This window comes from Galeopterus variegatus, unplaced genomic scaffold (genome assembly GCF_000696425.1).
Source record: "Galeopterus variegatus unplaced genomic scaffold, G_variegatus-3.0.2 Scaffold182, whole genome shotgun sequence".
Taxonomy (NCBI): Eukaryota; Metazoa; Chordata; class Mammalia; order Dermoptera; family Cynocephalidae; genus Galeopterus; species Galeopterus variegatus.
The window spans coordinates 1,786-17,007 of record NW_007726293.1 but is presented as its reverse complement, the minus strand read 5'-3'; the positions used below and the strand labels follow the sequence as shown (position 1 = coordinate 17,007).

The window sequence follows — 15,222 nt, the reverse complement described above, 5'->3', positions numbered from 1 at the left end:
CAAAAAAAAAAAAAAAAAAAAAAAAAGAAAACCCAAAACTGCATCCTAGGACCCATGTATCTGCCTTCCCATCCCAATACTAATTTCCCTACTCACAGCGTATGGACACTTTCACATTCAGTTTTCTTTCCTCCTTTATATTACACCATACGTGTTTTTCTACATTGCTATAAAGGCTTAGGATAATTGCTTTTAGTAATTGCCAAGGCATTTCTTCTGTGGAAATATCATTATGTATTTAACTTCCTGTTAGGTTTTTGGGTCACTTCCAATTTCTGCTATTAAATCATGTCCTGTTGAATATTTTTGGGTGCATAGCTTTTTCCATAATTAGAATTATTTCCTTAGGACAGATTCTCATAAATTTGATTGCTGGATAAAAGGGTATGAATACATTGATAATTCTAGACACATACTTTCCAAAAGAACTGTGCTCATTACAATGTTGCCAGCAATGCCCAAGGCTTCCAGTTTGATAATGCTGAGGATAAACCTTTTATTTTTCGTCTAATTTGACAGATGAAAAAACTGGTACCTGACAGTTTTTAATTCATTTTTTTTTTATTATTAGAAAGGCTAAACGTTTTCCCACTCTATTTGTTTACTAGTTGTATTAACTCTTTTATATAATCTAGATATTTTACCTGTTTGGGAGTTAATGCTTTTATCCTCATTTTGTGTCAGCTTTACATAACAAAGATCTTACATTGTCATATTTACTGTAAATATTTTCCTAAGTCTGTTTTCCTTTTATTTGGTTTCAAATGTAGACATAGTCAAATCTTTTCTTTCCTTTGTAGTTCCCCCATCTCCTCAAAGTTTAGAAAGTTACTCTTTTCTGTATATTTAAAATGTTTTATAATTAAATTTAAAAAGTTATCTCCGTAAAAAACTTTTGTAAATAAGCAATTAAAAAAATTTTCTCCTATTTAAAAAATTATTTTAACTCTTTTGTTTTCTCTGTATTACAGTAGTGCATGCTTATTACGAAAACTTCAAAAACATGGAAAAATAAAGAATAAAAGCAGAAAAATAGTAAGAAGCTTTCTTAGCAGCATAGGCCCAACAGGAGGTTGAGAGAAATGGATAAGAAAAAATAGCATATCAAACAGGATGAATGGAAAAATACCTGTTTCTTTTTATGCACATAACTTCAGAATTGTAAAAAAGAAACAGGCTGCTGAAAGCAAGACCACCTGTGTCTGGTGGCCCTGCAGGGCAAGCTGAGGAAGGAACTACCAATGAGGTGGCTCCTCAGAGGATGAAGAGAAGGAGCACTGGATCTAGTGTCTGGGAACCTGGACTCGAACCCTAGCTGGACAATCACGTACAGGTTCCTTTAGAACTCTCAGAACCTCAGGCTTCTTAACTGCAAAACAAAATTAACAGTGGCTTTTCCATTGGTTTTCATGAATAAACAAAATCACGTATGTGAGGCTTCCGGTCAAGATAGTGGAACAGATGGTCCACAGTGTCACTCTCTCCCTCAAATCAACCAATTTACAACTATTAAAAAGTAACGACAGCCAGGGTGAGGCTTCTAGAGCTCAGGGAAAAGGAGGAGAGACCTATGGAGTGCATGAAGGCAGGCGAAGCCACAACGAGAGAAAGAAAGGACCGCTCCGACCATTTCAAGCCCTGGCCACTTCCAGGCTGGAACTGGTGAGTGCATGGAGCAAGAACTGGCAAAAGCCACAGCTGTGTCCTTTGGATGAAGTTGCTTGGAGGCAGCAGGGTAGAAGAGAGCCTTGGTGGCCCCCAGGCCAGCAAGACTACTAATAGGGACCCACATTAGGAACAAGAAGCCACAACAACTGAGAAAAAGGAGCCACTCAGAGGCTGGTGAGTCATTGAAAGGGACCGGCGTGCGGCCCATCCCATGAGAAGTGTTTGGAGTGCAGGCGGTAGGAGAGACAGGCCCATTGGGGAACACTGGGGCACAGCAAGGACAGCTGATCTGCCCCCAATCAGTGTAGGACCACTCAGTGGAGACTGGTCTGGAATATAAAACTGCGGGGGATGCAGTCTGCTGAAGAGACTCAGGCCCAGACCAGAGTTTCTACACAACCCAGGTGTACCAGATCTCACAAGAGCCAGCAGTACCTATAAAGTCAACCATTAAAGCCTGAACTGCACAAAAAGCCTTCTCCAAAGAATCAGCAGCAAAGCAGCAATTTAGCTCAACCACAGGGCTTAAGTGCTGGTCCCCACAGGAAGTTCCCTCATTTTAGAAGTAAGCAAAGGACAACAAATCAGTTCCACTGCAGAGTTTAAGTGATGGGAACAGCAAATAATCCAACACAGAACTGGAAGAAAAAACAAAATACCCAGAGACCAGAGACAAAGTTTGATATTAACTAGTAAAGGTCTCACATCACCAAAGAACACCTATAAAACCTAGGAGGACCAGAAATCCCCAGGGCTACCAAGCCAGGGAGAGGGGAAGGCCAGGGGCCTTAGCCATGCCCCCGACACCTGCAACCAGCACATTGATGACCACTGAGCCACTGCAGGAAGAGCCCCAGGCTCTCCTGAGCCAGGGCAGTGGGGGGCCTTGGGCCTCGGCCATGCCCCCCTGACACCTGCAACCAGCCCAGCATGACTGCTGAACTGCCACAGAAGCGCCCTGGGCTCTCCTGAGGCAGGGCAGTGGGGGGCCTCAGGCCTCAGCCATGCCCCCCTGACACCTGCAACCAGCCTAGCAATGATCAAGACACCACTGGAAGTCCCCTGGTCTCCTCTGCAGGAATGAGGGGGTTGCCACAGGCCTCAACCCCGACCCTCCTCATCCTTCCTCCTTCTCCCATCATATTTCCTTCCCCCTTCCCCTCTGCCACTCCCACCAACTGCTCTGCAACATCACAGAATGTAAAAAACTAATATTTATAAATAAATGTAAAAAAAAAAAAAAAAAAGGATAAAAGCAAAAATCATCTGCACTCCCAGGACACTGTGCTGAAAATAGTATGTTATATTTCCTTTGAGAGACACACACAGATACAGAGGGGACTCAGAGAAGATATGACTGGATTACTAAATCGCAGTTTTATAACCTGCTCTTGTCACTAAACAGTACACTGTCAATTTTCCTATCTTTGTTATATGATAGACATGTGAGTCCAAATAAAAAATTTTCCAGTTGCCAACAAATTATGCCAACACCATAAGAGATACTTTAAAAAACTGCAAATAGAAATAGCAAATCTTAGGGAAACCACCTCAGGTGCAGTAAACTAAAACCTTGACTTTATTGCTAATAATTTGTAAGGCGAGTCTCTCAGGGTTTGCTCCCCCAGTTTTCTGATCTGTGAAATAAATATTGGAGTAATTTAACTCATGATATTGATATGTGTAACATTCAGTAATGAGAAATTAAATACACTGGACCCCACCCCCACCAAGAGGCATGTGGAGTAGGGATTGGGGGAAGGTTCTGGAGTTGCTACCCAGATTTACATCCCATTTTATCAGCTGTGTAACCTTGGGCAAGTCACTGAAGTTCTCGGTGCCCTTACTTTCCTCATCTCTGAAGTGGGGTTAACAGTTCCTACCACATAGAACAGCTGTGGGGGTATGATGAGCTGATGTTTGTAAAGCAGTTAGAACAATGGCACAAATGTTTAATACTGTTAGCAATAATCAGTCTTTTCATTTCTAATTTGAAAACAGTTTGCATGCAACTAACAAAGAACAATTTTGGATTTTTTTCTAGGGCTACCGTAACCAACCCTCTGTAGGTCCTGGGCCGCTTCTAACAGTAATTAATGACTAATCACTACAGTACACAGAAATCACATATTGGTAGCATGTATCCTTAGGTCCAGAGTATGATCACAACACTTTACATATATGAAAAGAGGTGGTGAGACTGCTCAGAAGTAGGCAAGGGGAGCAGCAAGAAAAAGAACAGCGGAAGCCTGCAAATGAAGAAAAAACCAATTTGCTTGACAAGTTTATAGTCATTTGGAAAAGCATAGGATACAAGTAATAAATCACTAATTTAATCAAAAGCTCATTAAAATTTTGAAGTGCGCATTCCACATCTATAATAAAATATTATAAAACAATGTTGTTCATTTCAGGAAAGTGCCCAAATTTGGAGGTTCACAGAGAACTGATAAAAATGCTGAAGTCTCAGAAGTGCTGGTGCCAAAGCCCTCCATCACACGCTCAAAACACCAATTTGGTTGGATATGCTAAAATCTGCAATAAAATGTAGATGTATTTGAAGAATACAGGCTATAAAAGAGGCCAAGAAAAATCACATTTTCAAGGTTTAATGTAAAAAATGTGTGTCTGGGCAGACATTAAAGAGCTACATAACACAAAGCCTGCAATAAGATGTTTGTGGCATTTTTCAAACCGGTTCCTTAAAATGCTTGTTATGCACAGGCAAGAGTGACTATTAGTTACTTTTTAAAAATACACCCCAGTTAAAACAGCATGCATTTGTTACATTTTGGTCCATGATGAAAACCTCTCAAAGTCTATGATGAAGAAGACAACACAGCCCCCCCGAGACCAGTGAACCCAGACTGAGCCTGTCCTGAGGGCTCACCTGACTGAGTGACCACTACAATGAACTGCATGAGTTCTGCAGAGTGCATGGTCCAGTCCTCATGCGATGTGCTCAACCATTCCAGGAGAGGGCCCATGTGTTTGCGATAGAGGTCCTGGCTGCCGTTGACGTTCTCCACGGTGGCCAGTGAGTCCATTGTCTTCTGAGCCTGGAAGTTAGCAGTCACAGGTTGGGACAATTCCAATTTTTTTTTTTTTTTTTAAATGACCGGTAAGGTGATCTTAACCCTTGACTTGGTGTTGTCAGCACCACGCTCAACCAGTGAGCCAACCGGCCATTTGGTCAATGCTTAGAAGAGAAGTGATGTATAGCCATGGCAACGAATAGCCAATGAGAACGAACTTTCAATTTATTTATTTATTTATTTTTTTTAAATGACCGGTAAGGTGATCTTAACCCTTGACTTGGTGTTGTCAGCACCACGCTCAACCAGTGAGCCAACCGGCCATTGCTATATAGGATCCGAACCCGGGGCCTTGGTGTTCTCAGCACCACACTCTCCCGAGTGAGCCACGGGCTGGCCCTCGATTCCAATTTTTAAGGCTCAAAATTCCCTAATGGAGACTTGCTTTCATCATTTGAGAGTAAGAATCACTCAGACCCATGGTCTGCTAGAATAATTGGGTTAAACATGAATATTTAACTAGGAGGGAAGTGTTGCTAAGTGGAAACCCTTCAAAGAGCTTATTGGAGAGCCAGGGCTGCAGATGGCAGAGGTAAAACTGTGATTTCCATTTGTGTGTCTTAGTGCTGTTTGTACAGCAACTTATAAAACAGATAAATGTGCATCTACTAAACAGCTCAGTGTCAGTGGCCCCTGGGTCTTATACAAACCCTGGGGACGATCCACATGAGTACAGGCAGGGCCTCTTGAGAAGCTGCCCTGAGCTGGGTGTCAGCCTACAGACAGAGAAGGGGCGACCAAGTGGTTTTAAAGAATTAACAAACGATGTTGCCTGAAAACCATCCTCACCCTCCTTCACTTAGCTCTTTCACCCCGACCAGACCTCAAGGTAAAAATAACTCTGCAGACTGTTTTGGAGGGAGAACGAAGGATGACAGATGATAAAAGGATAAAGCCAGCCGGCCACCTTTTAATCTGCGCCTCTCTCCTCAGGGGTTAAAAATATTAGGAAGTACTTGAGACTCCCTCGAGGTGGGTGCTTGGTGGCCTCGAGTCTGTTTTGCAGACTCACTTGTAATCTGGAGACTGCTTGGTTTCCTTTCCTGTCACTCTCGGGCACTGCAGATTCTGCTTTTGTTAGTATTTATGGCCCTATCACTGACAAGTTGTCTTCTTAGACATATGCCCTTTGGAAAGGTAGTTTTTTTGTTTTTTTTAAAAGATGACCGGTAAGGGGATCTTAACCCTTGACTTGGTGTTGTCAGCACCACGCTCTCCCAAGTGAGCTAACTGGCTGTCCCTATATAGGGATCCGAACCCGTGGCCTTGGTGTTATTAAGCACCACGCTCTCCCGAGTGAGCCACGGGCTGGCCCTTGGAAAGGTAGTTTTAAAGAGAGAAATAAAGTTTAAAGAGGCCCCAAGAAAGATGAAGGAGGGCAGTGAGCCTCCTTGAGGCGTGGTTGCCTTCCCTTCCAAGGACCGCAAGCTGCCTCAATCTCCAAAGAGAAGCTACCTGAGGGCTGTCCAAAGAAACAGTTCTCAGAGAAGCAGTGAGTCTCCTTAGGTATCTTGGGTCTCCAGATGATACTCAGAGTCCATGAGGAATATGAGGTTAAGGGATTTTTAAACAAATACAAAGTCAATAGGATAGAAATAATTTTGTAAAGCTGGAATGTAATTAAAGTAGGAAAATCATTACATTATTTTTCTGTCCAGACTTTCAGTCACACGTGTTTTTTGAACCCCACTCAAATGCAGATTCAAAGGTTATGATGGTCTTTATTTACTGTTTGCTTCTTTGCCATAGACTCCAAGATTAAATAATTGTCCTCACTCTTAGATACTAAAATACATTGGCAGTTGCAGGGGATACCCCTAAGGCTACCTCCTGAATGACTCATTCCAAATGTTCTAAATTCTTTCATCTCTGCTAGGCAGCTTGAGTCAGGCATGCCCGAGGCCTGAAATTCAAGCGCAGAAGAGATTTATGGAAGACAGCTACATTTCATTTAGAGAGAGAATGCCTTCCCAGGTACAGGCTGCACCAGGCCATGCAGAACAGTGGCGGGGCAGGGCGGGGGGAAGATCCTCCATCAGTCTTACCTGGTCATTAAGGCCTGTGGCACCAGAGATAGCCATTATAGTCACCAGCACTTCCATGAGCTGCAAGCTGGACCCACTGCAGTCCTCCCAACACACTGAAACCAGGGCCTGCACACAGTGTAGCAGGTGCTCCATGTAGAGGTCCTGCGAAGAGACCAGAGCAGTCATTGGCTCTGCCCTGGAGCCACTTCCTCATTCCCAGAACCAGGGCGGACACAGAACCCTGACCCCGACAGTCTACGGCTTCTGCTCAGAGCAAGAGAAGGAAGAGCAGCTGCAGCTAACTGCAGCAGACGCTGGGCCATTGATCTGAGTGCATCGACCATAAATAGGGCATCTTTTAGACAACAGGGGAACTGAACAGAAGCTGGGAATTAAGGAATTCATGCTTATTTTGTGAAATGCTTATGGTATTCTAGTTATGTTTAAAAGAAGTTCTGTGTGTCAGCGATGTACACTGCAGGATTTACAGCGAAGTGACAATGTGTCTTGAATTTGCTTTAAAACACCCCCAAGCTCTCCCCACTTCCCCCAAAGTAAAAGTGAAAAACAAAAAGATGTGGCACAAGGCAGATAAAACAAGAATGCAAAGGGGTTGCTAATTTTTGAAGCCGGGTGACGGGTACATGGAGGTTCATTCTTCTATTCTTCCTACTTCTGTGTCCTTTTGCATATTTCTATAATACTAAGTTTTAACGAAAATAAAGAAAATTCAGTGGTTCAAAAAATACTTCCTGATTGATGCGGGTGCAACAAGGTGATGTCTCAGCTACACACCAAATGCTAGTTGGTCAAATTGCTTTCCCTCCTGGCTTTAGCCCCGTCCACTACAACAGGGGCTGTGGGCAGGACCCATGGCCTGAGAAATGGCACAAGAAGAATTCCTAAGGCTTTTATCTATACCATTGCTGATAATGTCCCTCTAAGATGTCTATTTTATGTATGTTTCATAATGTACAGAACAAGTCGGGATAGTGGTTGTGTACGTAATTTATAAATATGATTTATAAATAAACATGTGTATGCATATTGGAGGTACATGCTTAAACTTTTGTTGACTAGTGGGGATGTGAGTTCAAAAGAGCTTGCTAATTATTTGACTAGACAATAGATTGGTCCTAAATTTTTGAATCAGTTCTAAAATTCCACAATTCACTTACCAATGATATAAATCACCAAAGTTTAACCACGAAATTCGCTTGGCATCACAGCACAGTTTGGTCCATCTCCAGGCCCAACGCTGCCTAACCCACAAAAGATTAAAACACCACGGTGTGCCCATCTCCCTCAGAGGAGCTGGACAGCTCCCCACTCCACCCTGGGGAGTCAGGCTGTGAGCACCAGGAGCCCCAGCTCCCAAGAGAAGGCATAGATTTGTTTTTATTCCAATCCTTACTTCTCCCATAGCCCCGTTTCTTTTAGGCCTGGATTGTCTGACTGATTTCTAAGGACATGATCTTGGCTAATTCCTAGAATAACCTATAAAGTAACTTTAAGGAGCTATCATTTTTCAGTTAAAATCAAGAGGAATGTACTTTTAAAAGACACGTGCCACTCTTGGCTTTTGTTGAGCTGTCTCAATACATATGCAGACACTGGAACTCATGAGAACTATGTGTTCTTCACCGTGAGCATTATCCTCTTTCTGTGAACATAGTGCTGTCTCTGAGGAAATACCCAAACCTCAACATTCATAGATTTCTCTGTATTTAACCAGAGAAATTTCAATGTCTGCCTACTCAAACACACACATGCACATACACACAGAATGAAAAAGAAAAAAAAAGACAGAGAAATGATAATATTTTTTGCTTCTGAAACAACATTATCAAAGATTGCAAAAATTTTAATTTACTAAAGTGCTAGAGACTTTTATATTTTAGTTATGGCAATGATATCTCTGAACTTCTGGTTTCCTTTAGTTAAATGGGAATAAATGAGTTATCCTTATGTTATCAAACAATTTCCTCACTTCAATTACCTGTCACTAAACATATTTCAAAGAAGAGGATCAAGTTCCCTTTAGCTAAGTTCCAGGTGCAACATTTGGCCCAAGACACCTGGGAAAGTACCTTTTGCTAAAAAACCCAGATTCCCTGTTAACCACAAAGAAGGGGTTTAAGTCAGATTTGCAGTTTAGAATACATCTTCATGGATTTCTTTGTTTTGTTTAACATGGGATTTTTAAAAATTTTAATTTGTTATTGAAAGACATTCTTAACCTTTTCTTACAGTTACTGTAGAATAATTGTAGGAAACAAACTACTTCCCAAGTGACATTACACAAAATGTGTGAGCTCCTTCCCTGCCCTGGAAAAGAACGCAGTGCTACACATGACTCAGAAACAGAAAAGACTTTTAATTAAGACTGGAATGTGTTCATACTTTCCTGCCCCAAATTTAAGCTTGTTAAGGAAGGAGTAAAATGTATGTCTTGGGTTTTTATTATGACTGCTTCCTTGGCCTGACCAAAGGGCTAGAAAACATTCATAAACTGGAAGGACAAAGGGCTGGCTTTACAGGGGAACACTTATGTGTGATTGGATCTTTGTTTAAAAAGACTGAGTAAATTGTCCCCTGAAAAAAATGGAAGAGGAGGAGCCAAATACATAATCTGAGCTTGCTGGAGTATGTGATTAAATTTTTCTATAGCTAACATTAAGATATACAAATTATATTTTCTTTGCTATAAACACTGTAAGATAACAGAGGTCTTCAAAAAGTTTATGGAAAATGCATCTTATGAAAAAACTATGCATGGGTTTCAACATTTTTTTTTGCACCAAAATAAACTCATATTAACTTGTTATAACATGTCTGAACAGGATATAGTTTCAGGAACTAAGAAGGGTAAGACATCAGTTTGAAAAGAGCCCCATCAGAGAAACATGAATTCTGCTAAAAGTGAAGCAAGAACAAACATCAAATTTATGGTGAAGCTTGGATGGAAAGATGGCGAAATCATTGCTCTTTATGAAGAGTTTATGAGGACAATGCCCCAAAGAAATCAGCACTTTACAAAGGGATAATTCATTTTAAAAAGGGATGAGACAATGCCAAAGATGAAGCCTGCAGCAGCAGATTATCCACATCAATTTGCAAGAAAAAAATTAATCATGTCTGTGCCGTAATTGAAGAAGACCTACGATTAACAATAGAAACCATGGACACCTCAATTGGTTCAGCTTACCCAATTCTGACTAAAAATTTAAAGTTAAGGAAACTTCCTGCTCAATACGTGCCCAAACTGTTGTGCCTAGATTAGCTGCAGACAAAAGCAGAGCTTTCAATGGAAATTTTAAGCAAGTGGGATCAAGATTCTTTTTTTTTTTTTTAAAAGATGACCGGTAAGGGGATCTTAACCCTTGGCTTGGTGTTGTCAGCACCACGCTCACCCAGTGAGCAAACCGGCCATCCCTATATGGGATCCGAACCTGTGGCCTTGGTGTTATCAGCACCACACTCTCCCGAGTGAGCCACAGGCCGGCCCCGGGATCAAGATTCTGAAGCATTTCTTTGAACAATTGTCACAGGAGATGATACAATACATGGCTTTACCCTTACAATCCTGAAGACAAAGCACAGTCAAAGCAATGGCTACCAAGAGGTGGAAGTGGTCTAATCTAAGCAAAAGTGGACCAGTCAAGAGCAAAACAAGTTTTTTGAGATGCTCATGGCATTTTGCTTGTTGACTTTCTGGAGGGCCACAGGACAATAACATTTGCTTATTATGAGAGTGTGTTCAGAAAGTTAGCCAAAGCTTTAGCAGAAAAATGCCTGGGAAAGCTTCGCCAGAGAGTCCCTCTCCACCACAACATCACTCCTGCTTATTCCCCTCATCAAACAAGGGCAATTTCATGAGAGCTTTGATAGGAAATCATTAGGCATCTACCTTATAGTCCTGATTTGGCTCCTTCTGACTTCTTTTTGTTCCCTAATCTTAAAAAATCTTTAAAGGGTGACCATTTTTCTTCAGTTAATGTAAAAAAGACTGCACTAACATGGTTAAATTCCCAGGATCTTCAGTTCTTTAGGACTGGACTAAATGGCTGGTATTATCGCTCACAAAAGTGTCCTGAACTTGATGGAGAGTATATTGAAAAATAAAATTTATACATTTTCTTTTTTTTCTTTTTGGCAGCTTGCTGGTATAGGGGTTTAACCCATGGTGCTTGATGTTATCAGCACCATGCTCTAGCCAACTAAGCTAACTGGCCAACCTATTTTTATCTTTCTAATTCTATTTTTTTCCACAAGCTTTTTGAAGTCTCCTCGCATGTATTTAAACCCTATACAAAATTTCAAGTTATACCCATCTAGAAAAAAATGCTTCTGGCTTGCCAATCTACACATAGGAATCAAAATCATCCTCAGAACCACTTGTGAGTAAAAAATGCAAAACTTACAGAGATTTGATGGTTGTGTTAAAAATGAGTTTTGGGAAAAGCTGAAACGTGGCTAAAAACACCATGAGCAATTGGCCTATCCATCTCCCCTTTCCGAGACCTCAGCTCTATTTCTCTCTCTGTGCATTTTAAAAACTGTCTTACAGGTTTTTAAAAATGGTTTATAAATATAATTGTGATCTGTACCACCCTCTCATTTTGAGGACAGAGAAAGATCTATGACACACAACCAGAGACCAGCTACAAGCAGAGCTGGCTAGTCTCTGGCCCCTCTCCCTGGCACAGCTTTGAGGCCATAACTGCTGCTGGCAACTATGGAGCTGGAGCCAGTGCTGGCTGTCAGGATCCACTGAGGGCCCTCACTGTACAGGATGGCCTGCTACTGAGGCAGACATCGGTATTCTCTACAGAAAGATCTGGGGGCACAATCCAATGCACATGTGGACAGGGTTAAGAAGACTATCACACTCAAACAAAAACAGCCATTTTTTTTTTCAGTAGAAAACAATTATAAATTATTCCAAATGATTAAGCCCAACTACCTAGGTTATTTCAGCTTCAGATGTAATGGATTTACTGCTCAATTTAAAATGAAACAAATTTGTTTGGCAGATCATCAGGTTGGTTATCTTAAGCAAGTTATTAGAATGCCAAGTGATGTGGGTAAAGAATGAGCTCCCAACGATCACAGATGTGCTATTTGTACTCAGTACAACGTGGAACACAGACAGGGCAGGCAGACTTGTGACCTCGTCTCTTGGAAGGTGGAAGATGTGGACCCTCTTGGGCATGGTTAGCTGACCCTGTGACCACCCACAGGAGCATGGTCCAGCAGAACTTTCCTCGGCAATGGACATGTTCCACCCTGCGCCATCCAACAAGGCAGCCACTGGCCACATATGGCTACTGGGCACTTGAAATATGGCCCCTGGGACCAAGAAAGGGAAGTTTCAATTAATTTAAATTTAAATGGCTGCCTATGGCTGGTGGCTATGGTAATGGACAGAGCAGAATGAGGTCCTTGAACAAGAGGACAGAAGCACCAGCACCCTGGCTACCACTGGATACATCCAATGGGCTTGTGGGCTGGGTGCAGATGTGGCCCCACTGATGGACTGATTAATAATTGTCAATAATTATGCTTAGACAGCAACCAGCAGGGGAAGCACCTCCCATGTTTAACTTCGGGATGTTTCTCTACATTGTCCCTTTCCCCACACACTCTTACATTTTCAGACCCTTGACAGATGTGTGCCTGGGCTAGCTCTGTGGCGATGACCTTCAGGTGGGGCTGAAGTGCTTCTCGGGGGCAGCCTTGAATGACTGAAGCAAGGACCAAGAGGCCAGAGGAGGAAGGCGACTTCTTCAGCATTGATAAGAGCAATTTCAGAAACACCTCTGGGTTGACAAATGTCCCGATTAGCTCTGCAGATCTTGTACACTGTGAGAGAAAAATGTACAAAATTAAGGGGTTTGAAAACACAGCCTCCCTGCCTGGCCATGCCCCTCTGTGGTCCCAGATGCACTTCCTCCTGCTCTCGGCACTTCAGCATCTGTCTGGCATGGCTTTCTCCCCACAGAAGCAGTCTACATTGTCCCTTTCCCCACACACTCTTACATTTTCAGACCCTTGACAGATGTGTGCCTGGGCCAGCTCTGTGGCGATGACCTTCAGGTGGGGCTGAAGGGCTTCTCGGGGGCAGCCTTGAATGACTGAAGCAAGGACCAAGAGGCCAGAGGAGGAAGGCGACTTCTTCAGCATTGATAAGAGCAATTTCAGAAAAACCTCTGGGTTGACAAATGTCCCGATTAGCTCTGCAGATCTTGTACACTGTGAGAGAAAAATGTACAAAATTAGGGGGTTTGAAAACACAGCCTCCCTGCCTGGCCATGCCCCTCTGTGGTCCCAGCTGCACTTCCTCCTGCTCTCGGCACTTCCTCCTGCTCTTGGCACTTCAGCATCTGTCTGGCATGGCTTTCTCCCCACAGAAGCAGTCTTGTGAGAAAAGGGGTGTTCTAGGTATGTGCTCAGAATGCTCATGAACACACAAGTCCTCTCCTGTCTCTCAGAACTTCCAGGAGAAAAAATTTAAGGCTAGCAAATGGGACGTAGACTTTTAAGAAGGTATGGATCTGGCCCACAGAAAGGCTATGTTCTTTTTTTTTTTTTTTCCTTTTTGTCTTCTTTCGTGACCAGTAATGGGATCGCAACCCTCGGTGTCGCGCCCATACTGCGACCGGCAACGGGATTGCAACCCTCGGTGTCGTGCCCGCACCGCGCTCAACCAGTGAGCGGATCGGTCTCTATATGGGATCCGAACCCTAGGTGGGAGCGCCACCACGCTCCCGAGTGCCGCACTCTACCGAGTGCGCCACCGGGCCGGCCCAGAAAGGCTATGTTCTAACAGGGTTTTCCACCTCATGCCCGTCATCTGATACCAGTGACTAAACTTCTTATTAATAAATTGCTAAACACAAGCTGGCACCTCCACACCGTGGGATTCTACTCGGCAGTGAAAAGGAACAGCTACTGATACAGGCAGCTACGTGGGGTTGACCTCAGGGCATCATGATGAGTGACAAAAGCCAATCCCAAAAGACCACACACTGTATGATTCCATTTATAAGACATCCTAAAAATGACATCATTACAGAGAAGGAGAACATGTGAGTGGTTGCCAGGATGACAGGGAGTGGGTGGGACTACAGAGGGCACCATGAGGAGACCCATGTGATGGTGGCTACAGGAACCACACAGGTGATGAGAAGGCACGGAATCACACAATGGATCCAGTGACAATGCCCTGGTTTTGAAATGTACTAGACTATGTAAAATGTAACCATGGGGGTAACGTGGGTACAGGGACTTCTCCCTGCTTCCTTTGCATCAACAGAGCTCTGTCTCATGCGGGAGGCAGAGAATGTGAATCTGATGTGCTCCAGAGACAGAGCTCTTCAGCTGGAAGTCACTAGAATCCAGGACATCACACAACTGTCAACAAAATGTAAGGGAAGGCAGGGACACTCTCAGGAAGGCCTGCTGTGTCACATCTCACCCCCAGTGGAAGAGGAGACTCCTCTGGCTGGAGAGGGAGGGAAAATTCAGTAATCACAGAACCCAGCTTTGAACCTGGTCAAAATACCAAACCTGCCACAAAAAGACATTTTTGAGGCCATTGGGGAAGGTGGAACAAGGAATGGGTGGTAGATGACATGAAGGAATTGCCAGTAGTCAGGTTACGTGTGGCCAAGGTACTGCACTCATGTTAAAAAGGACAATCCTTCAGTATTAGGGCAAAATCAGTCTGGGGCTGGGATCAGCCTGGAAGGGACACAGGACAAGATGGGCAAAGCGGTTACAGCTGCAGAAGCTGGGACAGCTACATGGGTTCTCTGCAGCATTCTCTCTACTTTCATGTGCATAAACATTCCCATATAAAAAGTAAAAACCACAATGCTAAAGTTGTAACACCAACCCTCCATCGTGAGGGAACCAGGGATGGCCAAGGCTAGGCAGCTCGCCCTTGCAAATGCTCTCGGCACCTCAGAGCACCCACCCACACGACGCCCGAATGCCTGCCCTCCTTGAGCCCACCTGCTCTCCTGCTGGGATTCTCTCTGACCAGCCAAAGGCGCGAGGCTCACCTGCTCCCAAGACAGCGGGGAAAGGCACCCGAGTGGCGGACTCAAACAGCAGCGACCGCAGACATCAGGATTATTTTGAGATTTGTAAAGTGTCCCGGAACAGTGGTTTCATCATTTTATAGAGAAACAAATCCTTTTGAAAATTCAACTAAAACTAAATACCTACTGTGATATTTTGTAATTCAGAAGCTCACTCACACCCTTTGGCCCACCATGGACCCTGAGACGCCACACTGAGGAACCTGCTTTAGGTATTTTTAACTGGGTTTACGTGGAATATGTCCTCCATGGGTCAGTGTCCTGTACACTAATTACAACATATCCTCTCTCCAAAAATTAGCTGATGTGGCAAAAAGCTTTTAA

General features: G+C 43.3%; 1 protein-coding gene across 1 annotated transcript in view; it reads right to left on the bottom strand.

Annotated features, from left to right (window-relative positions):
* HEATR2 (HEAT repeat containing 2) overlaps positions 1-15,222 on the bottom strand; it is a gene marked incomplete at its 5' end in the record, with an annotated part of 35,679 nt that overhangs the window by 18,676 nt on the left and 1,781 nt on the right. The window contains 3 exons of the mRNA XM_008564255.1: positions 4,559-4,727; positions 6,809-6,952; positions 12,833-13,045. Coding sequence (XP_008562477.1) covers positions 4,559-4,727; positions 6,809-6,952; positions 12,833-13,045 — 526 coding nt within the window. The remainder of the gene's footprint in view (positions 1-4,558; positions 4,728-6,808; positions 6,953-12,832; positions 13,046-15,222) is intronic.